Source organism: Brienomyrus brachyistius, chromosome 1 (genome assembly GCF_023856365.1).
Source record: "Brienomyrus brachyistius isolate T26 chromosome 1, BBRACH_0.4, whole genome shotgun sequence".
NCBI classification, from domain to species: Eukaryota; Metazoa; Chordata; class Actinopteri; order Osteoglossiformes; family Mormyridae; genus Brienomyrus; species Brienomyrus brachyistius.
Window position 1 is genome coordinate 9,364,856 of NC_064533.1, and position 23,256 is coordinate 9,388,111.

The following is a 23,256-nucleotide window of genomic DNA, read 5'->3' on the forward strand; positions in this document are numbered from 1 at the left end:
GATTTCAGCTGCTGTTTTTCCTCAAATTGACACGGCAGGATGTTTAAAAGCCTAATCGGTGGTCGCATCTATCAGCTTACATCAGAGGCATCTCAGCATTTCGTGAAGGATGTTTTCGCTCTCTGCCTGCGATTTAACGGCTTATTGCAGGAGGGTGCTACTGTCATAGTTTTAGACAGACGGACGTCATATTGACGGCTGCGTGACATGCTGCCATTTCCATTTAGACTCTGTAATATGCCACTTGCCTGTCCTTCGTCCTTCTCCCAAAGGCCCCCAAAGGTACAGGCCCCCCTGGAGCATATCCCTGTCAGAATAGGGAAAGGCTGGGGTTCACCCTGGACTGGCACACATACACAGGATAGGAAATACCTTACTTAGTGTTTTTGGACTGTAAATGGGGGGTAAATCTGTGGGGGAACTTGCAAGCAGCACACACAGAATAGGAGTGGAATTTGAACCCTGTTCAATGACATGTGAGACCTCGCCTAATGTAATTGTGAGGCAGGTCACAGTCATGGGCTGCTATGCCTCTTTATGTCTCCTTTGTTTTGGGTCATCCATCACTTCCTCAGTCACATGGGTGGGGGGGATTTATGCTGTGAGTTTGTGAGACTCCCCCCCGACCACCACATCAGTTTTCCCATCAGTCAGATGCAGTCCCTTCTCTTCCCAAGAGGGTAGAAAGAGGGTGAGATGGAGCTGATGACAAAGCTCTGTTGCACCCCCTACAGCCAGTGATAATAACGCATGTCTTGGCCTCTTTCCGACAGGGGCATTCCCGGCAAGAAGTGCGGGACCATCATTGTGAGAGCAGAGGAGCTGAGCAATTGCCGGGTGAGTGAAGAGCACCTCCAGCAGGTCGGGCACTGTGTGTGACTCTGGGCGAGGTCACCATTCCTCAAGGTCTCGCGTCTCCTTCTGGGCCACAGGGCAGCTTTACGGCACGTCATCAGTGCATTGTTACATATTTACCGTAAAGGCACTTCCTACCTTCATTATTCACTTCATAATAAATACCTGCTTAACAAAGGAAGTTAGTTACCGTAATATCATTGACATTGCTGCACATTAGTGTTTTCTTGGTCATTTTGCTTCCAAGCATCAAATGATGAAATAATGTCCATTTAGCTCTGGGTCTGTTCTTCCATCTTGTCCTCCTGTCCATCTTCCTGTTCTCTGTTTTCCTGTGTCATCCTGTCCCACTATCCACTGCCCTCTGACCCCTGTCCTGTCCCTTGCCGCCCGGATTTCTATCCTCTGTCCTCCTGTCCCATGAGTTGTGCTGCCTGAATGGAGGCTGGATGGAGTGTGAGCAGCGGGTGAAAATGTGGTGTTGAGAGGGCGCATTTATCAACCATCCTGCTCCACCTGTATGCTGTCAAGTAAACACCTGCCCACCCTACCCACCTGGTTCTGACACATGCCCCCCCCCCCAATGAAAGCCCTGTTGGATCTGAGAAAGTACCCACCCACCCCCCACCCCAAATGGTTCTGAGAAGTCCAGGCTGTGAAGTGTGTAAGCAGTCTGGTGTGCTTGCTGAAGTGCACTGCTGTTGCGTACTGTAGAGAGAAGGTTCCGGAACTTGGTTGTCCATCTGAGCTGAAATAAACTGGTGTATTATAGGAACCAATGAGGCCGAGTGACGGTAGGGGCATGGTTTAGGTTTGGCTCGTCCCAGCATGGGAATGAGGCTTCCCAGGATGGACCTGTTCTGCTGCTGCATTCCTTAGAAAGAGCCCCAACTGTTTAAACTTTCAGAGGAGTGAAATGCTCTTCCAGTGTCTTCTGTGAACTGGATGCTCTCTTCTGTACTGTGTTATGTGCAAGTGTTGAAATGAAGATATTTGTTTCTCTTAGGAGTCCGTAATGATGCAGTTCTGTGGCAATAAACTGGACAAGAAAGACTTCTTCGGAAAATCCGACCCGTTTCTGGTCTTCTACCGTAGCAATGAAGATGGAACGTGAGTAGATCAATGAGATGGACAGATGAGGGATAGATAGATAGGTGAGGGAGATCTTTCTTTGTCCCTGTACTGCCAGAACTTTTTATTACGTTCAGCTCAGAAACACTGTACAGTACACAGTAAATACTGTACACAGTACCATAACAGCTCAGAGACAGAAACACTGCTCATACACAGTACTATAACAGCTCAGAGACAGAAACGCTGCTCATAAACAGTACTATAACAGCTCAGAGACAGAAACACTGCTCATACACAGTACTATAACAGCTCAGAGACAGAAACGCTCCTCATACACAGTACTATAACAGCTCAGAGACAGAAACACTGCTCATACACAGTACTATAACAGCTCAGAGACAGAAACGCTGCTCATAAACAGTACTATAACTGCTCAGAGACAGAAACACTGCTCATACACAGTACTATAACAGCTCAGCGACAGAAACTCTGCTCATACACAGTACTATAACTGCTCAGAGACAGAAACACTGCTCATAAACAGTACTATAACAGCTCAGAGACAGAAACACTGCTCACACACAGTACTATAGCAGCTCAGAGACAGAAACACTGCTCTTACACAGTACTATAACAGCTCAGAGACAGAAACACTGCTCACACACAGTACTATAGCAGCTCAGAGACAGAAACACTGCTCTTACACAGTACTATAACAGCTCAGAGACAGAAACACTGCTCATACACAGTACACAGTACTATAACAGCTCAGAGACAGAAACACTACTCAGGCGTTTCAGGTGGACCTTCAAGGCAGCTTATACGCATACTTCATCTGAACCAATATTCTGATATAATCTAGTGTTGATTTTCCGCATGCAGCTACGGGATGAGCCAGGCTGCTTTCCTGTAAACTTGGCAGAGTATACAAACACCAATGCTTTTCGGTTGCAGGTTTACGATCTGCCACAAAACGGAGGTGGTGAAGAACACCCTGAACCCCGTGTGGCAGGCCTTCAAGATCTCCGTCAGGGCCCTCTGCAATGGGGACTACGACAGGTGAGAGGGGTGGGGCATCTTTTGCATATAGCAGATGATAAAAAATGGGTCTCATGGTGGCATTCGCTGTGTGTTTGCTGTGATGTTAGAGCATTCCTGCGGCAGGTCGGTACCTAAGCTGGCTCAGGAAGACTAAATGGGATGGCAGGTACCGCTGGGTTGGGCTGAGCCAGGCCAGGCCGGGTGCTTCACCTACATGGTCTGGACATGATCATACGTATTCACTGACGCTTCAAACAGTCCGTCCCACTGCCTATGATTAACCACGAGCGGCGGCGGAAGACAGTGGCAGGATACGGTGGCGGCACTCTCCATCCCTCTATATGGGCCACAGGAGACACAGCATTGCCGTGAGGCTCACGTCTCCATGGCGATCAGGCACCACGCTGCTCATCTCCAAAGTGGGAGCCTCCGTCCATCTGGAGGAGCCAGTCCAACCCACATTCCGCAGCTGAATCGTTTGCAGACAAAAAGTCGAACATTAACGGATTAGTGCGGGATTCCTCTTGGATGCCGTGTTTAATCGGTGCCTGGTTACGCCGGATCCCTTAATCTCGTGGAACGGGGTATACCGGTCGGTCTCTCCACTGATTCATGTTATTGTCTGACTCCAGGGGCAAAGGTCATAGTAGCATTGAGGCAGGTAGACTGACAGGTGCCATGTTGTCACATTCGGGGGGTAGCTTCCCAGTAGAGCATGTGCATTTTTGGTAACCTCAGGACAGCCAACCCTGTAGCGGGTGATCATTGCTCAGGGGCAATTCTAGTATTTCTTTAAGATGGGAGATATAAGGAGGACCATAATTCATACAGAGGGGTTAACCTCATCATTAATCAATAATATGTCTTGAATTGGTGAGTGGCAGAGGAACACTCTGGGGGCCAATCAGCTTTCAGCTGCGGCTGGCATTTCTGTAATGCTGACCCTGTATGCTCACCTGTTGTCAATGCAAAGATAACATATACAGACATGCTCCTGTCGCATTCCCCTGGCTTAGTGCTGATTCAGTGAAGGTCAGCGACCTGTCTTCTCGCCAGTCTTCAGTACAGTCAGTCAGTCAGTCTTCAGTACAGCTGCGCTCATCAGACTAAGCCATGTGATCTGAGCTGCACACATTGCTGTCGCAGGCCATGTGGACTGCTGCAGATGATGCGGCCGCGCATGAGTAACGAATGTCTCTGCTGGGGAGCTACACTGAAGTCAGCAGAAGACTGACTGGAATCCACCTTAGGTCAAGCTGTTGTAAAATTGTTCGAGGGCGCATACAGCGGAGTGCCTACCTACTAGTCGCATGCAGCAGAGTGCCAGTCCGATCATCACACACAGCAGAGAAGTAGCCCACTAGTCCCATGCAGGAGAGTGCCGGCCCGCTTATCACACACAGCAGAGTGTTAGCCCATTAGTTCCATTTAGCAGAGTGCCAACCCGCTCTTCACGTGCAGCAGAGTGACGGCCTGCAAGTCGCATGCAGCAGAGTGCTGCCCCATTGATTACACGCAGCAGAGTGCCGTCCTGTTGATCATACGCAGCAGAGTGCCGGTCAGCTAGTCGCATGCAGCAGAGTGCCGTCCCGTCGATCACGTGCAGCAGAGTGCCGGTCAGCTAGTTGCATGCAGCAGAGTGCCGTCCCGTCGATCACGTGCAGCAGAGTGCTGGCCCTCTGGTCGCATTCAGCAGAGTGCCGTCCCATTGACCATATGCAGCAGAGTGCCGGCCCTCTGGTCGCATTCAGCAGAGTGCCCTCCCGTTGATCATGTGCAGCAGAGTACTGGCCCTCTGGTCGCATTCAGCAGAGTGCCCTCCCGTTGATCATGTGCAGCAGAGTACTGGCCCTCTGGTCGCATTCAGCAGAGTGCCCTCCCGTTGATCATGTGCAGCAGAGTGCCGGCCCTCTGGTCGCATTCAGCAGAGTGCCGTCCCGTTGACCATATGCAGCAGAGTGCCGGCCCTCTGGTCGCATTCAGCAGAGTGCCCTCCCGTTGATCATGTGCAGCAGAGTACTGGTCCTCTGGTCGCATTCAGCAGAGTGCCGTCCCGTTGATCACGTGCAGTAGAGTGCCGGCCCGCTAGTCGCATGCCGCAGAGTACTGGTCTGCTGAGACTCACTGTGGCATCCCTGTCCCTGCAGGACAATCAAGATTGAAGTCTATGACTGGGACCGAGATGGCAGGTGAGGTCTCCTCTTCCTCTGTGCCTTTTTCCTTGTGTTCCCTGCCCTTCCTTCCTCTGGTCAGTTCTCTGCCAGGGTTCCTTTCTGGGTCATGACATACGCAGAAATGGAGGCTGTGTGGGGATCAGATCAGAGAGCGTGTGCACACGTGTGTGTTTGTGTACAGTGCACCATGCTGAAAGGCACACGTGGGTGTGTATAATGCATCACGTTGACGTGCCCTTTATGGTGACTTGCAGCCACGACTTCATCGGCGAGTTCACCACCAGCTACAGAGAGCTGTCCAGGGGACAGTCTCAGTTCAACGTCTATGAGGTGAGACTGCGATCCAGCTGAGGACCGCCAAACTGCTACCTCAGCTCGAGAGTGCCCCCTACCTGCTAATGAGTGGCATGGCTACCTTACGGATTTTGCTCTACCTGTTGAATGTAAGCAGGCAGTGATTAGCCGGGTGAGGTAACCCCTCCTTTCCCCCATTGGTAGTACTCAAGGATCTCACGTGAACATATAATGACAGAGGGCCAGCCTGACCCCCCCCCCCCCCCCCCCAAGAGAGCTGAACAAATGGTGGTTAATTAAGGCACACTATTTAGAGTGGAAATAACACAGGCAAGGAGTTATTTTAAGCAGGCTGTGTTTGTCTGATGACACCGTTACATCGCATGCAGTCATTAACTTTAAAACTGCCACTTGGACGTAAGGATTTGCCATAAATTCTTGGGATCATGGCAAATTTTTCGGCAGTCTAGCCCCAAAGGGAGTGCACTCTTAAAGACAGCCAGTGTGTCTGTCTGTGTCAGTATCTCTGCCTGAATCGGCAGCCATGATGGAGCCAATACCAGAAGCCACTCCTCCTTTATAAACACATTACACTTTAGGGTTAGTTTTTTGATTGCATTCACAGATCTTTGTGGGTACCTGAAAAATGCCCCCCACAATGTCAGAACAACAGGTTTTCATTACATTGTTGGGGCCATTTGATCTCCACAATGTAATATAAACATAATCTACACACACACACACACACACTCACACACACACACACACACACACAGGTTTGTATTCATATCTTTGTGGGGACTCCATTCATTTCTAAGGGGAAAGCTCTAATCCCAACATGACAACCTTAACACCTACCCAGCCCTAACCTCATCCATAAGTAACCAAACAAAATACAAGACTTTTGGAATTTTTAGGTCAGTCACAAATATTTATAAAAATGAGTTTCCCCATGTGGAAACTCACAGCATGAACTGGGTAGGGGTTTACGTTGTTATAGTTGGGATTAGGGTTATGCATATAGAAATGATTGGAGCGTACAGACAATGATGGGAATATATGAACCGTGTATGTTTATATATGCACATGTCTGATATCCTTGTTTGTCACACACATCCAAGACCTTATGTCATATTCTCTAAACTGGCCTTTTAACTTCATGATCACGGACTGTGATTCCTATCTTGGAGTCAATACACATGTCCTCGATAACCACATGTCATGCACAATGTTGCCCTTTAAATTTTCATTAATGACGTGAGGACTGTAATCCTGAAAGACTGGCGTCACGGCTGGCAGATTTTGCAGACCATGTAGGAGGACAGGCAGATGATGTGGAAAGAAAAGACCTTCAGGGGGGGTAACAGGACTTTCAGAGAAATTCAACTAAGAGCCCAAAATGTGAGGTAATACCTTAATTCGGGCTCATGGTATCGGAGGGGTTGTTCTCATGATGCCTTGTGGAATTAATCTGCAGCAGGTGATGCTTACAAATATGTTTGCATCATTAGTGAATCTGTGTAGCAAAGGATAATAATAATAATAATCAAACATGGTGTTTCTATAGGTTATCAATCCAAAGAAAAGGGGAAAGAAGAAAAAGTACGTAAATTCCGGAACGGTGAGTATTGCAGTGCCAGTGACTGAATCGCAGTAGGTCCTTGGTTTCACTGGGCATAAACACGTAAGACGGCATCATCATAAATACACCCTAAAATATGTTTGCATTCATACTGATGTTTCGTCTTCACTGCTCCAAACGGTGTCCTTTTACGGCACATTTTAATGCGCTTGAATCTCCTTAATGATCCCCCAATGCATTTCGGCCTTGTTGAGGATTACAGAGCTTATGAGCTTCACGCCACACTGATCATTAGCGTAGTCGTCAGTGTGAGACCTCAGGCTTCTGGCTTGATATTTAATGAGCAGTCGGCTCTGTCTGTGGGATTGAACATCACAAAGCCAAGGCATGTGTGTTTATGTATGACAGGGAGAACCTTTTTTTTTTTTATTAAGACCAACCGTGAACAGTTCAGTCAGCCAAAGCCACCAAAAAACATTTGAGGAGGTGGAGGATTATTTTTCAAAGGTCATTTTCCCAGAATGGTTCCTTTGTAAAACAGCATCTCCCCAACAGGTAACTCTGCTGTCTTTCCTCGTCGATACCGAAGTCACTTTTCTCGACTACATCAAAGGCGGGTAAGTAAAATAAAACCAACATGTCAGATCAATTCCGTTCTGTTTTCAATGGTTGACATCACCAACTCACAATACTTAGCCACAAGAGAATCATCATAGAGATATATAACAGTAGGGATTTGTAACCAGGAAGTAAAATCTGAGTAAAAAAATCAAAGCAATCCCACAGCCTAGGGGTGGGGAAGCTGTTCCACAGGGGCCAATGTGGGTGTGGATTTTTGGGATGACCTCTCAATCAGCCAATAATAGAACTGTAGTTCTCAACTGTAGTCCTGGGGACCCACTGTTATTGGCTGCACGAGGGGCCATCCCCAAAACCCGCACCCACATTGGCCCTCCGTGGAACAGCTTCCCCACCCCAGGACAGGGCCTTTCGTGCCAGCCTTAGGAGATGTGTTATTTGGAAGGAATTTTAAATGAGGGCCTTCCTTTAGCACCACTGTTAGGGCAGCCAGTGATGCCACATCTGTGCTAGTTTAAAGTTCCGGGCATTCTGGGGGACCCAAGCATGGAATAGAAGATGCCCACTATATCTGATACATGATAGAGACACTGCATGAGGAATTAGGAATAAGACATACGGCAGCATTGTGTAGGCTCACCTAAGGCATGAAATGGTCAGTCTTCAGTGTGGATGACTTACATGACTGAGGGTGACTGAGGGGGTATGAATCCTGTGAATTGCAAGAAGGGTAGATATAAAGTGAAACAAGCACTGGTCCCAGCACTGGTCCCTGAGGAACTCCTTATCTGACCCATAGTAATGAGGGAGTGCAGTTATTTCTGAATGTGATGATAATGCTTATTTGAGCAAGTGGAAAATCACTTAAGAACATGGAAACACCGTAAGCAGAAGAGAGTGTCGAACAGCATCAGAAGCACCTTGTAGATTTAGGGCACTTTCTGTCTGTCTTCGGTTTTTTGACTTTCTTTGTTGTGGCCGGAATGGAAGCCGTAATTTGTGCGCCGTGTTATTGGTATGGGCCCTTCTGTAGATGAATGTGTGTCAGGAAGTTTGGCTTCTTAAGCAGAGGTGTTCATGCAGCATCCCCACAAGCTGGCCTCATCTAACCCTCCGGTCGCCTCCCGACGCCCCATCAGGAGGAGCCGAGTGGCAGCCTGGCTGAGCTGGAATGCCGCCCATGTCCTGCGGGTCCCCTTGTGTGCGTGTTAATTACTGCGGTGAACGAACGAGCCGAGTGCATTCCTGTCGATTTGTCACAGGAGGAAACGGGCGGCTCCGCTGAACTCGATTGGGGTTTATATTTAGAGTCCTGGTCCGCCGCCGGTAATTAGCACGCTAAATGGACGAGTTCAGCTGCGCGTCTATGAAGCCAGGGCCATGTGTGGGCGGGGCCCGCTCTCGGAGGCTCCCTGCTGGCACGGTGACGCCGCGGCGCCTGAGTGCTGCTCCTCTACCTCCTCGGGCGTTTTTACTGCCTCACCAGATTCATGAAATATAGATGAGCGTGCAGCTTCTTTCAGACTCATGCTAATGCTGCGGAAAAAGGCTTTGTAATGCATAAAAAACTCCTGGGAGACAGAGATTAACTGTGTTTATTATTTGATGTTTTCGTCATATCCGTCGCTCCCTTAGCAAGTGGCTTACTCCGGCTTCTGCTAACACCCAGAGTGCCTTGCTAGAGGTTAACGGCAGAGTCATGTAAATATGGGAGATTTTTCTAGAATCCCTGGTATTTGCAACCTCCCGAAACTATGTAAACACACTCCTGTGGGACGATTCTGTTGTTTTTATGTCAGCCCCTTGCATAACTCATTGGCCATGATGTTTATAGTTGCCAGTTACTAACCGTCATGTGATCATTAGTGCCACCTGAAGCTGCCATGTGTGTTGACATGTGCCGGTGAGCCATTTGACCTCTTGTCGCATGATAAAGAGGCGTGTGTTTGTGCTGGTTGGATGGAGTTTGTACTTATATATGTGTACTGTTAAGACATCAGGCTATTTCTGTGAAGGTAGCTGAGTCATTGGGAGAGCCTTTGTTAACATGTGTGGTGATCCTGTGTGGAAAACTGGGGCAGGAATAAAGAGTGTTTACTGATTAGTCCTTAGCTTGGATGAAACCTTTTGCATTGTGCATAAAACTGATGTAGAGTAGCTTATGTCACAAAACCAGTTTTACAGTGCAGGTCTTAATGGGGTTGGGGTCTTCTGCACCTGCTGTGGTCACTGGTTCCCTGACATCTGATGCCCAAACACTTGAGTAGCACATTTCATCGCAGGACCGACTGCGGTGGAGAAGAGAATTTACTGGTCACCTACAGCCTACAACTCTCTGTGTTTTCTTCTTGGGAATAACACACCTTGGATGTTTTCCAGAAAGTTAAACTGCATTGTTGACATTTTTAAGTGCCGAAATTTCTCCATGAGTTATTGATCTATTTGGATGATGTCATGAGGCATGGAAGGTGCTGGACCTGTGACTCCATGCTTTAGAGGTTCACGTCTTCCTGGCTAGCCGATCTTCCTATAATCCTTCTGGCTAGGTTGTAAAGGTTACCAGCAGCTCGATTTTCCATTCAGCAGGGCTTGACTTTGGTTGTGGTTGGAAAGGTAAAAGAACCACTGGAGCAGAAGGCTTCAAGAGTGAAGCTGATTACCAGCTGTTTACATGGGCTATAGTAGCCTTTTGTGAAAACGGTGGAGAGTCTTTTCCCAGGACAATGGTGAGTCTTTTCCCAGGACAATGGTGAGTCTTTTTCCAGGACAATGGTGGGCCTTTTCCAGAGAAGAACCATCCAGTGGTAAATGATGCTTTGTAAAACATTTTGGTGGCCTGCTTGAGGACATTACAAAATGTCGCACGCCCAACACTGCAGGATTTTTGTTGTGTAAAAACTTTTTTTAATCAGCCGCCGTGTGCTGTGCTTTAGGCCCCATCCGTACTGGCTTTCCTTATGGTGTGATTTTGCTCTGTCTGGATCCTTATTATCCCAGTGTGCCCCTTACCCAACCCTGAGGAGATCGCAGCGATCATGGGGCCTCAGCTGTCCGGGATCCGGTGCTGGTGAAACACAGAGCTCAGCCCAGACCTTCCTCTTGAGATACAATACATACTGGACTGTTTTCAGAAGGAAAACTCACTTCTGAGTGCAAATTGGACAGGCTATTATCCCTCCTCAGAGAATAGATCTGGCATTATGGTATCATTACTGTGAACTATAAGGTCTCCCCCCTTTCAAATTAGCCATCAACTGAGTTCCCTCGCCTGGGAGACAAATGTATGGATAAATGAAGTGGTGGGAGGGAAGGTGGCTCACTGCTCTGTAGGTCTGTCTGTCTGTCCTTGTTCTGTTTACACTTTCTGCTTCAGCCAGTGCACATATTTGCCAGTCTAAAAATAAAGCATAATAGTGTTTATGCTTCCTGAGCACCCGAATGGACCCACCAGCAGCTGATAAAGGTCTGCCATTAGACCACGGGCCATCGATCCTGCGTTTTTATTTGATTTCTCTTCGTCAAAGCACTGTGTTCCAATAAAGGTCGGGCTTTCCATGGCGTGCTGCTGAGTGGAGCACGTGGGCTGCCTCACCATCTTGGGGATCCTGGGGGTTCTACTGGGGGCCTGGCCCTGTAGGTCCTGCATCTCCATCACTTCATCAGACGATTAAGCTCCCTTCCTCCTTGGCCGCTGCTCGTTGCAGATCTTTGCTATAGCTGTCGAGTCGGTCCTGTCCATGAACGAGGAAGCGAGGCATTTCACGGCTAGCAAAAGTCCACATAGAGTTTCTGTCTGTTTTTATGATGTACGCAGGGTCATCTTGACTTGATGTTAAATCACTCTCTTCTGTATCCGTGTGCCCTCTGGGCTGGAGTGCCATCGTATCATGTGTGAGGAAAGTACTCCTTCATGCATGAAGATCTGTCTTGACTCTACTGAGACATGAGTGTGGGGGGCTCCCGTGGAAATCCCAGCATCCGCTCCCCCCCTCCCTTTCAGTGACATACTCCAGGCCCCCTCCCCTCAACCCTTATCTATAAACTGGATGGTAAGATCCCTCCTGGTCTGCTGTCATCTAAACTGCAGGTATTTACCCAGGTTGTTCAGTCACTCCTTCATTTTGTCTGCATTTTAGCATGTTGTTCCCTCACTCCTTTGTGTTGTCTGCATTGTGCCCGTATTTCAGCATGTCATTGACTAATTTCTCTGTTTGTCCGGTACATCTTGAAGGATGTTTCTCCTTTGTTTCAGGACGCAGATCAATTTCACCGTGGCCATTGACTTTACAGCATCTAATGGTGAGTATGATGCTTATCTGTAAGATGACCATCTGTGGTCTGAGGACCAATAAGATACCTGCACAAGCAGCTCCCATATTATCACCCCTGTACAAGAATGTAGCACAATAAAAAGCATCATGCAATGCATATGGTGGTTATGACAGTGACTAGACCTGTTTTCTGCAGTTCCTCCCCCACCAGCCCCCAAGGTTCAAGTGCATACAGTAAGGGGTAATATTCAGTCAGACTTTATTAGATTGTGCACAGCCGGTAATGTTATTACCATCGTTCTCCATAACTAGGTGGAAGGCATTACAGGAACTGGGGGTGTAATTGAGTTGCTGTCCTGTTGTCCTGCTTTATGAGGTCGGCTTTACCCTGGTGGTGAGATAACAGCCTCACGCTGAAAATGGAGCGTTAATCGCGATTCACGCTTGGATTTTGTTTATCTCCGCTTTAACCGTAATGGGCCAGCAGGAGACGGCAGCTCAGTCTGGATCCTGGGGGCTGGTGCCTGTGTCTCAGATGGTATCGTGTCAGGAGGGGTGATGCCTTCACTGTGAAGATGAGATCCAGCAGACAGCTGACACCACTCTGTTTCCTCGCGGTGCAGGGAACCCGGCCCAGCCCACCTCCCTACACTACATGAGCCCGTACCACCTGAACGCCTACGGCATGGCACTCAGGGCCGTAGGTGAAATCATCCAGGACTACGACAGCGACAAGATGTTTCCCGCACTGGGCTTCGGTGCCAAGCTCCCTCCTGACGGCAGGGTCTCCCACGAGTTCGCCCTGGTGAGCCAGCACTCCTACCCACAATCCTCTTGGGCAGAATCTGGTCCTGATCCGGGGTGTCGCTGCTTCCTTCCCATTCATCGCCGGCTCAGGGTTCGGATGTGGATATGAGCAGCGATGGCTGCCGTTCTGTTAAAGCGGCTGCATCACGGCAGTAAATGGGCCTCCTCCCTGTGTCAGATTTGGGAGTGTGAGCTCATCACGCCTCTTTGTGTGTTTCTCAGTAGTTTACTTTCACCAGTGAGACTGACTGGGACCTGCAGGAATTGTCCGAGGGAGGTCTGTCTGTCTATATAATTCCATGACATCCCATAATACCCCAACCTGAGATGACTCACTGCATTCCATGCGGTTCGTTACGAGAGTAATTACTTATTATGGCCTTCCTTGTAGGAAATCGTTTTATCGGGGCACTGAGTACACAGCAGAGTGCAATTCTAGATTTTATGCTGTCTGCTATTTTGGTGTGAGCAGCATCCCCCCCCCTTTTAAGGGAGCATTTTAATGAAATATTCACACTGCCCTCGTCTTCTTCCCCAGCCCTGCTTGTCCTGCTGCTCTTTGTGGGTTCGCTGTTGTTCTCTTGCTCTTTCCAGCCCACAACAGTTACAAGTGGTTTCTCACACATCTTTACTGATAAAAGATCCAAAGCTAGCACATAGTGCAGGGCCGCAGGAACTGACCCTTTAAAGGTGGTTCGGTCCTGCGCTGCCCCTTTAAGTCTGTCCAGGGTCTTGCATTGCCCCAATTAGGTTGTCCAGGGTCCTGCATTTCCCCTTTTAGGCTGTCCAGGGTCCTGCATTGCCCCTTTTAGGCTGTCCAGGGTCCTGCATTGCCCCTTTAAGGCTGTCCAGGGTCTTGCATTGCCCCTTTAAGGCTGTCCAGGGTCCTGCATTGCCCCTTTAAGGCCAGCATGGACCTGCATTTCGTTTTTAAGGCCAACAGGGTCCTGCACTGCCCCTTTAAGGCAAGCCAGGATCCTAGATGAGCCTGAGGAATCATTTAAACACTAATGCGCTGAGCAAAGTCACTGGAGCGTCTAATGTGAGCAGTGTACTGTCTGAGATACAGCCTAAGTGTAACCCTAAGCCGGCACCTCTGTGATCTGTGCGCTGTTCTGCAGAATGGGAACCCTCAGAACCCCTACTGCAATGGCATCAACGGGGTCATGGAGGCGTACTACCAGAGCTTGAAGTCCGTGCAGCTGTATGGGCCCACAAACTTCTCCCCCGTCATCAACCATGTTGCCAGGTAGGCGAAGCGACCCTGGGCAATCACCTCCGACCTCCAACCTCTGACCTCCAAACACTTCAGTCAGGTGGGAGCCTTTCTGTCATCACATCCATACAGAGCAGCTCAGTGGGGCGAGACAGTGGGACCTTCCATGAGTCTGGAGGGAGTCAGAGAGGTTTAGACTTACTGACCCTCAGATCATGTCGTCCATCCTGCCTGGTGCCTTTTTTCCCATGGGGGGGTCTGTATGAGGGGGCGGGGGGCATGCCACATGGTGTTATTGGAAAGACTGTATCCGCAGGCTTGATGCCAAGCGGAACAGATCAGGGTGTTGCTGTTCTCCAGGACGGGGATCACGTTGGGCGCCCTCATTACACACTGAAGCAGATGGTCTTCTGGCCTGTATCCTCGAGGATGATCACCCTTTCGATTGTGAGACGTCAGTTGCCTGGAAATGTGTCCCTCAAGCCCCCCCCGCCAAGCTTTATTAGTCATGAACTTAGTTCGGTGTAACAAATTGTAAATTGCAAAAATACAAATGAGCAGAATCCCAGTCATCTTAACCTGGAATAAATGGTGAAAGTAGTAGTATTAGTTTGTTACACTTGACATAGATGCACAGCCATTCATCTTGTCACCGCTTTTCCTGGGCAGAGTGGCAGGGAGGCAACATGGGGCATATGGCAGGGCCCCCCTGCGGATGGGGTGCCGGCCAGATGATCTAGCCTTTGAGGAAGGGGCCACTTGGCCCGATGGGTTCCTTAGCTCGTCATGCGACAGTGGGCAGAGCTGCTGGATGTGGGTGGAGCTTGTGTAGCTGCTGGGGGTTCCAGAGGTGTGGCGATGTCAGTGTGGCTGGAGACCAGGCCACCCCAGAAGAGGAAAGAGACGCAGTCACATGGTCAGTCGTCTCGGGGGCGGGGAATCTCAGCATAGCTGCGGTCACCCCGCGAGCCCCTATCCGCCAACCCTCACAGCCGCTGCATGTGTCAGCACACCTTCATACCCACTGACTAACCCACTGCTGACATCATGACGACCGTATCTTCAGCAAACGTCCCATCCCCCGTGTTTCGCAGCCAGCATTGTTCTCACAGAAGGCCAGACCGTAACAAGCTGACACATTCACCAGACAGCTGGGTCCTCAAAGCCGCTCGTACCTTCCCTAGCGGCATCCACATTGCAGGCAGTGCCAGTCCCGTCTCTTTCTTCTGAATGTTACTCTGACTTTAGCTCGATGGTCCCCTAGGCGTAGATCCTCCTAAATCTTTTTCTGCCAGTGTTCAACTTGTAAGGTCATCAGGATCATCCAATGTCATGAGTAGACCGCACTCAGCAGCTCTTTTCTGCATTGTCCTTGTTGATGTTTGCATTCCCCTCGCGTTGTAGGTTATTATCTGTTTCTCACCTTGGGAGAGCACCTTCTCACCTGCTTCCTGGTGATGTCAAGAGTCCATGGCCGTGTACATATAAGGTGGAGAGATGTTCACTCACCAGTGATTAGTCCTTCCCCCTGTAAGCAGCGGGAGCATCGCTTTTCAATTCACAAGCATTTAAGTGGACGGCGATGACAGCTCATGATGTCAGTAAAGTGCAAAGCAGTGTAGGGCTCCGGGTGGCCCATTTGCGGCTGTAAATGCTGTCGGATGAGCCTGTGTCTCTCTCCCACTCTTCCAGGTATGCGGCATCCGTGAAGGACGGCTCCCAGTACTTCGTGCTCCTCATCATCACAGATGGGGTCATCTCAGACATGGCGCAGGCCAAGGAGGCCATCGTTAATGTATGAAGTTCTTCTCTTTAGAATCACATGTGTTCATGGCTGTTTTCTCAACTGGATGCAACGGAGGTATCAGGGCTCAGCCTTTGTGACATGCATGGAATCTGAAGGAGATCCTTCTTCAGCACATTTAAAGTTGTCGCTTCTCCTGTCCGGAGAGTACAACCCTGACTTGCATATGAGTACCAGCGTACACACATGCAATGCATGAGTAAAGTACTGGAACACATTGGGGTACCCGAGAGTGACTTGGGTAAGAGCGCAGGCCTCTGGCAGAAGCTAAGGGCTCCATCCAGGACGCTGAAGAAGGCCAGCTGTCCAGCCTCGGGGAAGATCTACAGAGCACGTCGTGATGAGCTCGTTCATCATTCACCCACTTTTTTGGCAGCTTCCCGTACAGTGCAGTTAGCAAAATGAAAAGACCGTGTGTGAGGCTGCGAGGGCAGTTGCTGTCCCACATCCAGAGGCAGACATCATTAATAAACCGTCAGGAGGCTTTCACTCGTGCCAACCTGCAAGCGCAGACTCCGCCCTGCAGGGGGCAGTACGGGCCTCTCCCAATGATGCGCCGATACGGTCTATGCTGTCCTTGCTGATCACATGGTGTCCCTCTGTGTCCCTCTGTCCACAGGCCGCCTCCCTGCCAATGTCCCTCATCATTGTTGGAGTCGGACCAGCAGAATTCGACGGTAAGGCTGCATAGGGTTAGCGGTTTGGGCTCAGTGTGGCTGTGTGGTTCGAGCTGCCGCATAAGCGCCCTGGTCCTGTGTCCTGTATCGCTCTCCTCCTTGCTGTCCTGTCCAGAAGCCTGCTCCCAACGCCTCTCCCTCACTGTTTGTCCATAGTGACTATCTGAATTGTGCTAGAGCATTTAACATAATTAGATGCCCCGTGGCTCATAAATACAGCCTCTTCCCCTCTATGTTTGAAGAGTACTTACTCAGAGTACTTATTCAGAGTACTGGCTCAGCTTGCAATTATCTGTCTAATAAGCAGATTCAGTCCTGGATGGATGGAGTCCTGAAGGCAATTAAATGATAAAAGCTGTATTATAAGGTCTTGCTGATGCTGGCATGGTTATATGGTATATATATATCACGTTGAGTAAATTTGCATGTAGTGGAATATGTGTGTCTTACAGGACATGCCCGGATATATTAAAGTTAGACGCAGGGATAATTACTGTGGGAATGATTATCTTTGCAATTTTCCACACCTATCACCTGTTATTAGTGAAACACGATCTTTGCTTCCTTGTAGCCATGGTGGAGCTGGACGGAGATGAAGTCAGGGTGTCGTCGAGAGGAAGATACGCGGAGAGGGACATTGTTCAGGTAAGACATCTGTCTGGCCAGTTTTCCTGTAGGAAACTTTAAGCGAGGAGCTGTGATGAACGCCTTGGTTTGAAGCTGTCGCAGACAGCCTGGAAAAAAAGAGAGAGGAAAAAAAAAATCAAAGCTCTAATCTTTGACACAATTTGCCCTGAGAAACTGAACTGTCAGCTAATGAGACTCTCTTTGGTCCAGCTTCTGAAACATTTTTGCTGTCACTGTAATTGAGCAGTACAGAGTGCAGTGGGTTAGCCAGCACCGTTTGTTAGCAGTCAGGGGAAAAACAGATGCAACATGAGCTCAAAGCAGGGCTGGGGGATAGATGATCATTAGCACTAACGCTCTGCTCTAGATGGTGGACAACTTGTTATTTTCGGGAGCACTGTAAACTGCCTGTGACAATGTAATAGTGTAAACTGCCTGTGACAATGTAATAGTGTAAACTGCCTGTGACAATGTAACAGTGTAAACCGCCTGTGACAATGTAATAGTGTAAACTGCCTGTGACAATGTAACAGTGTAAACCGCCTGTGACAATGTACAGTAACAGTGTAAACCTCCTGTGACGATGTAACAGTGTAAACCGCCTGTAACAATGTAACAGTGTCTGTGATCATGCTTGTAATGGGGAGGCTGTGATGTACACACTAGCACCTTGAACCCCAGGCCAAATGGCCTCAGCGGCTCCTCCTATGAAAATCTTACCATCTCCTGCATCTTTTCACATCTTTCACACTAGGGAACTGGGTGGGGGGGGGCACACAGATGGCGAGGTGGGGCATGGGGGAACACAGATGGAGGGATGTGGGGTACTTAGACTGGGTGGGGGAATTTGGGGTCATACAAATGATGAGGTGGGAGTTGGGAGGCACACAGACTGGGTGGAGGTAGTGGGAGCACACAGATGGGGAGGTGAGAGGTGGGGGGGTAAACAGATGGGGAGATAAGCGGGTGATGGAGTTGTGGGGCACACAGACGAGGTGGGGGTGGCCATCATTAGGACAGAAGGTGGTGGTGCCTGATGGGACCTGGATCATCACGTTAAAGTGGCCTGTTAGGCACCAGCCTTGTTATCATAAGTACATTGCACCGCATGTCTGGGATTCCTCACGGTGCTCAACAGACGAGTATAACAACTCCGAAAAGAGTCGGATGGGGTTTAAGTCACATGACAGCCTGTGGTGTCACGCAGTTAAAGCCCACATCCACTCTCTGTGAAGATGATCATGGTGCTCCTCCCTGATGGCCTCCGCTCGCGGCTTTAGGGACCTTCCAGAGGGGGCCCTCTCACCCTGTACCCCTTCTCTTTGTCCTGCAGTTTGTCCCATTCCGGGATTACGTCGATCGGACGGGGAATCATGTCCTGAGCATGGCCCGGCTGGCCAAGGATGTGCTGGCGGAGATTCCCGACCAGTTCCTGTCCTACATGAGGACCCGGGGGATCAAGCCCTCCCCCGCACCCCCCCCTTACACCCCACCGGGACACCCCCTGCAGACTCAAATCTAATGGGAGATCTTGTCCGGTCACACACACACACACACACACACACAAACACACACACACACATATATTTTTGGGGTCTCTCATCCTTGGGAGATGGTGTCGCTCAGAATGGGGGGAGGCACACAGGACATGTTTACTTCCTTTTCGAGTTCTTCTGTCACAGAGCTGGACGTGAGTCCTCCTGTAAGCCTAGGCTCTGCCCAGCCTCACCGCGGAATAGGCCAAAACGTCCAGACAGCACCTGCAACCCTGCGACTGTTGTAAATAACTCTGGGAATGCTTTTCCTCTCTCTCTCAATGTTTACATGTCGATGAGCATTTTTAAAGTTGGATACTTTTATAATGCTAAACTTTGATATCTCTACTGCCCGCGTGTCGCTTTGGTGGGCCCCGTGGTAATCAGCCGGTCGCCAGGATCCTCTGCCCTCACGGCCTCCTTATGTCCTTCTGAAAGCTCGTTTGCTGCTCTCTTAACTGCCTTGCCACGAGGGTGATTTTCCACCGGGCTGGCTGGCGCCGAGTGGGGGGGACACACGCTTTCGTTAACGTACGCTCGCGCACCGCGTTTTTAACATAAATGTCGAGGCATGAGTAACTGAAGTTTTGTTTGCTGAATTTGGAGATTTTCAGTGGTATGACGTGTTGATCTGCAAATTGTGATGGTCCTCATATTTCTATGCACTGTTTGAAATCTCACCTGAGGTCCAGCAACACTTAGCCCCGAAAACACTGAGGTAGAAAATTGAACAGATAAAACTACGGGAAGTAAATAGTGATTTCACATTTGTAACAGCGTGTTTGATTAAAATGGCCAGTGGACTCAAGCAGTGCACTCTGTAGTGGAGTAGGGGCAGTGTCCTCTGTCACTGCGGTCCAGTGACCGTCGTCATTCACTAAAGCCAGGCTGTTTAACTGACATAACTTGTGCTTTTATATGAAAACCAATGTAAAGTACACATCAAGAGATGGTGGTTGGTTTCCAGGAAGAACTTCCTCCGGGAACTCTGCAAAGAGCAAGGAGGTTATCCCACTGAGGACTTTTAATGAAACTCTTTTAATTAAATACGGGTTGAAGTTAGTAATCGGGAGAGAAGCTGTCTAAAAGATTTGAAACTCACTGTCTCAGTCATCACTCTTTCTACTCAGATAAGAAATCTGAGTGTTGATCACCACCAGTCTTAAACACACACACACACATGCCATTTTAAAGTATTTTATTATTATGACATCATTCAGTACTTTTGCAAAGAGACGGTACAGTACACCTGAGGTGACTTTTTTTACACTTTGACCGTAAGAGAATCAGAGATGTCTTTCAGTGTAATATTGGATATCGTTTGCCTGCATGAACTGGCATGAACAGAGCTACTGCTCTTTATGGAGAAACATGCTGTTTTCTTACAGTGTCATGTGACTCTCCCTGTGATGCCAAGCCCAATGACATGTGATCACTTGTGAGCCAATGGGGCGACTGCGTTTTGGTGCAGCACCTGAACGTCGACTTTGTTTACTGAAGATCCAAATGATTTAATGTCTGCCTGCCATATTGTCACATAACACTCACGTGTTGCATGGGCACTTTGACAAGAACATGCATCAGTTTCTCATTTTGTTTGTTTTGTGAGAAGTGTATCTTAAAAAAACAAAATGGCCTTAAACTCTCACAGGATTCTTGGAATTGTGCGATGCCTTCAGATATTTGAAAATTGTTCTCTATTTTGTGTCAGTGTTCAGTTGCTCTGTTCAGTATATTTTCTTTGCACCAAATCCTGAATACGACGTTGTACTTTTGGAAACAGTGAATAATCATGTAAAGCATGTCAGGAAGTACTTCAAATATATTTGATTGTCTGGAAATCTGTATGAGAATAACTATTTCTGTAACAAAGTACCATTTTTTAATAAATATTGTTACTAAACAAATTTTATTCTCAGTGTGATTTAACAGGAAAAATGGACTCCAATCAAAATGTAAATGTGTTATAATAAACAATTACTGACATACATCTTGCTACAGCATTTACCCCCAGTGAAGGTCACCACACAGCACAGGAGCTGCAGATCTCCACGGTATGTGGCTGCCGTTCCAGACCATGCAGGATCGTCGCATTGTTTCCCTTTTAAAGAGGCCGCTTTGTCCTTGAACTGCAGCTCCTGTGGTATCTTATTGGGACCCTTTATCAAGCAGCTGTGTGCCGCTTGCTGCTGGTAGCCGGGACAGGGCCAGCCCAGGACTGGACCCCACTGACACATCTCCTACTCAGCCGGAGTGGATGCTCATCAATCACAGCTATTTCTCCCCTGTAGTGCGAGTGTACGGTCTGTCTGTTTACAGTGTCTGCCTGTCGGATCTTTCAGCGGCATTACACGAGTTGCATCGCTGTGGATTATTTTGGTTTTAATTAGAGCTGAGAGCGCATACCTCTGCCCCCCCCCCCTCCCTCGTTTTAATTAACGGGATGATGGCATTCTTGTGTCCCTCCTCTGCTTCAGAGTTTTCGCCTGCTGGAGGGGGTCAGACTTTCTTGCAGACATTTATCATAAAATAACATTTCCCTAAGACATGCCCGAAAGCGCCTGCTGTATAGTGATAGTGATGTTATGAAACTTGCCACCTGTGCATTAGACAGCTGCAGTATTGGCATTAATGAGCGAAACTGCGCACAGACACTGACACTGTCAAAGGAAACCACCCCAGCTGCTGCTGGTATTGCAAGTGACAGCCGTCACACTTCCAGGGCTTGCTGTGTGTGTGTGTGTGTGTGTGTGTGTGTGTGTGTGGGTAGGGTGATTTACCCCTAGAGGTGGGTGTCATGTGTCCATGGCACCTTTAGAGTTTATCGAATCCTAGATGCATTGGTGGTGTAGTAGTTAGCATAGCTGCCTTCTAAGCAGTTGACCCGGGTTCGATTCCCAGCCAATGCTGGAGTTTTGCGGGCAGTGGTATCTTAATGGTTAGGGAAGTGCACTTGTAATTGAAAGATTGCAGATTTGAATGCCCGACCAGCAAGGTTCCACCCCCAAGCACTGCTCCCCAGGTGCTGAATTAGCTGCTATGTCACATTGTCACATATGGGTTAAATGCTGAGAACACATTTCATTGTTGTGCACTGTGTGGTGTGTCAACAATGACAATTAATCACTAACTTCTAATTCAGATGTCCTTCTTCCTGGAAGTGTCTTTCAGAGACTGGCTTTCTGTAACTTTGACCAGGGAGCTTCTGCCGCATTACACCATGCATAAACCTTCTAAAACCTGACAGGCTTGCTCAGTTTTGTCTTGGCCCATAGAGAGGTGCTGCTCTTTTTTAGTCATAACCCAGTTTGTCTGAACCATTGTCCAATCAGGGGGCAATGGCTCCTGCCTGCCAATTGGTCAGTGTGAGTACAAGGTGAACACGCTACAGGAAATCCCCCAAAGCTGAGGCATGATTGGCCGTGTTTCACTCTCTCCAGTGAGATTTAAAGACAAACACAGCTACCTGCCATCCACATCGTGTCTGGGGAAGAGGAAAGCACCAACGAGTTAAATCGCCATAGGGTAGGGATGTCCTCATGTCATTGTGGCTTCTCCATCAGTAAAACACAAGACTAAAACCTACCAGGACAGCACGACCTCTCTTCAGCCACGGATTAACATTTATCCCTCTTCATGTAGTTGCTGCGTCTCGTCCGCAAAAAAATGTGTGAGAAGTTCAGTGAAACAGTCCAGGCCTGGAAGAATCTGACCACCTCGTCGTACCAACACCAGCGCGGAGCGAGTCCTGCGAGGCGGGAGTCGATAATCAGTGGGCACTCTGCAGCGGCCTCTGGTCGATACAGCCGATTTCTAACACCCCTCAGTACACACCTGCCATTCAACTGCCAATGAATCAGGCCAGCGGGTCGTTATCACAGAAGCCAGAAGGTTCCTCCTGTTCGGTGCATCGATAAGCATCTTGGTCAGTCATATGGAAGGTTCAAGAGGATTCTGGATAATTGTGCTGTGTGGGACACTTCTGTATGGCTATTCAATGGTGCATTTGTGCTGAAGGTTAGCATCTCTGTGTGATATGAAGTCAGATATGAATCCCCTCAGTATGGTAGTGTGTTAGTGGTCTAGTGGTTAGGATGCTTACCTTTAGCCTAAAGGATCACGGGTTCAAGCCCCACCTCTGGCACTACCATCATTGGGTCCCTAAGCAAGACCCTTAACCCCAACTTGCTCCAGGGGGACTGTACCTGAATTTAGAAACAATGAAGAAACTCTCTGGATAAGAGTGTGTGCTAAATGCTGTAAGGTGGATGTAACTCTCTGTAAAATCCAGCTAAATGAGGCTGAAGAAAACATTAGAATTTCAGTTTGGAATCTTGGATAGAGGGTAAGGTAGAGTCTTAGATTAACTGCACATAATCCATGGGGAAGTTTTGACATTGCAGACTTCTGGAGAAAAACAGACTCATGTATTCAACCATTTAAAGGGTAATTTTCATGCTCATCATCAGTAGTATCACATTTCTTGGGTCAGGATCAATACCGATCACCAGACAGGCAACTGAGAACCTTGTTCGCTCTGGCTTTTTGCATGAAATTGCAGAGTTGCGAGTCTCCTTTCCCTTCAAGGTCCTGGATGGCCCCAGGCTGTGATGCTGAGTCTTGGCTACACTCATCCTCCTCTTACTGTTCCTTAAGAGAATCCCACAGGACTGAAAATATAGGGCATGGGTTTTTATTTCACGTCGCTGATCGGAAAATA

The 23,256-nt window shown here is 48.6% G+C and overlaps 1 protein-coding gene and 1 non-coding gene across 2 annotated transcripts in view; both read left to right on the forward strand.

Moving 5' to 3' along the window:
- Positions 1-20,443, forward strand: part of LOC125717446 (copine-8) — a 48,109-nt gene extending 27,666 nt beyond the window's left edge. The window contains exons 7-20 of the mRNA XM_048990414.1: positions 774-837; positions 1,862-1,965; positions 2,884-2,988; positions 5,118-5,159; positions 5,399-5,474; positions 7,006-7,059; positions 7,576-7,637; positions 11,852-11,898; positions 12,494-12,675; positions 13,799-13,926; positions 15,586-15,688; positions 16,317-16,374; positions 16,946-17,019; positions 18,335-20,443. Of these exons, the coding sequence (XP_048846371.1) occupies positions 774-837; positions 1,862-1,965; positions 2,884-2,988; positions 5,118-5,159; positions 5,399-5,474; positions 7,006-7,059; positions 7,576-7,637; positions 11,852-11,898; positions 12,494-12,675; positions 13,799-13,926; positions 15,586-15,688; positions 16,317-16,374; positions 16,946-17,019; positions 18,335-18,523 (1,288 nt within the window). The 3' untranslated portion in view covers positions 18,524-20,443. The remainder of the gene's footprint in view (positions 1-773; positions 838-1,861; positions 1,966-2,883; positions 2,989-5,117; positions 5,160-5,398; positions 5,475-7,005; positions 7,060-7,575; positions 7,638-11,851; positions 11,899-12,493; positions 12,676-13,798; positions 13,927-15,585; positions 15,689-16,316; positions 16,375-16,945; positions 17,020-18,334) is intronic.
- A 930-nt stretch (positions 20,444-21,373) lies between these two features.
- trnar-ucu (transfer RNA arginine (anticodon UCU)) lies at positions 21,374-21,445 on the forward strand. The gene has a single exon. It is a non-coding gene; the product is annotated as a tRNA-Arg (tRNA).
- Positions 21,446-23,256: the final 1,811 nt, after the last annotated feature.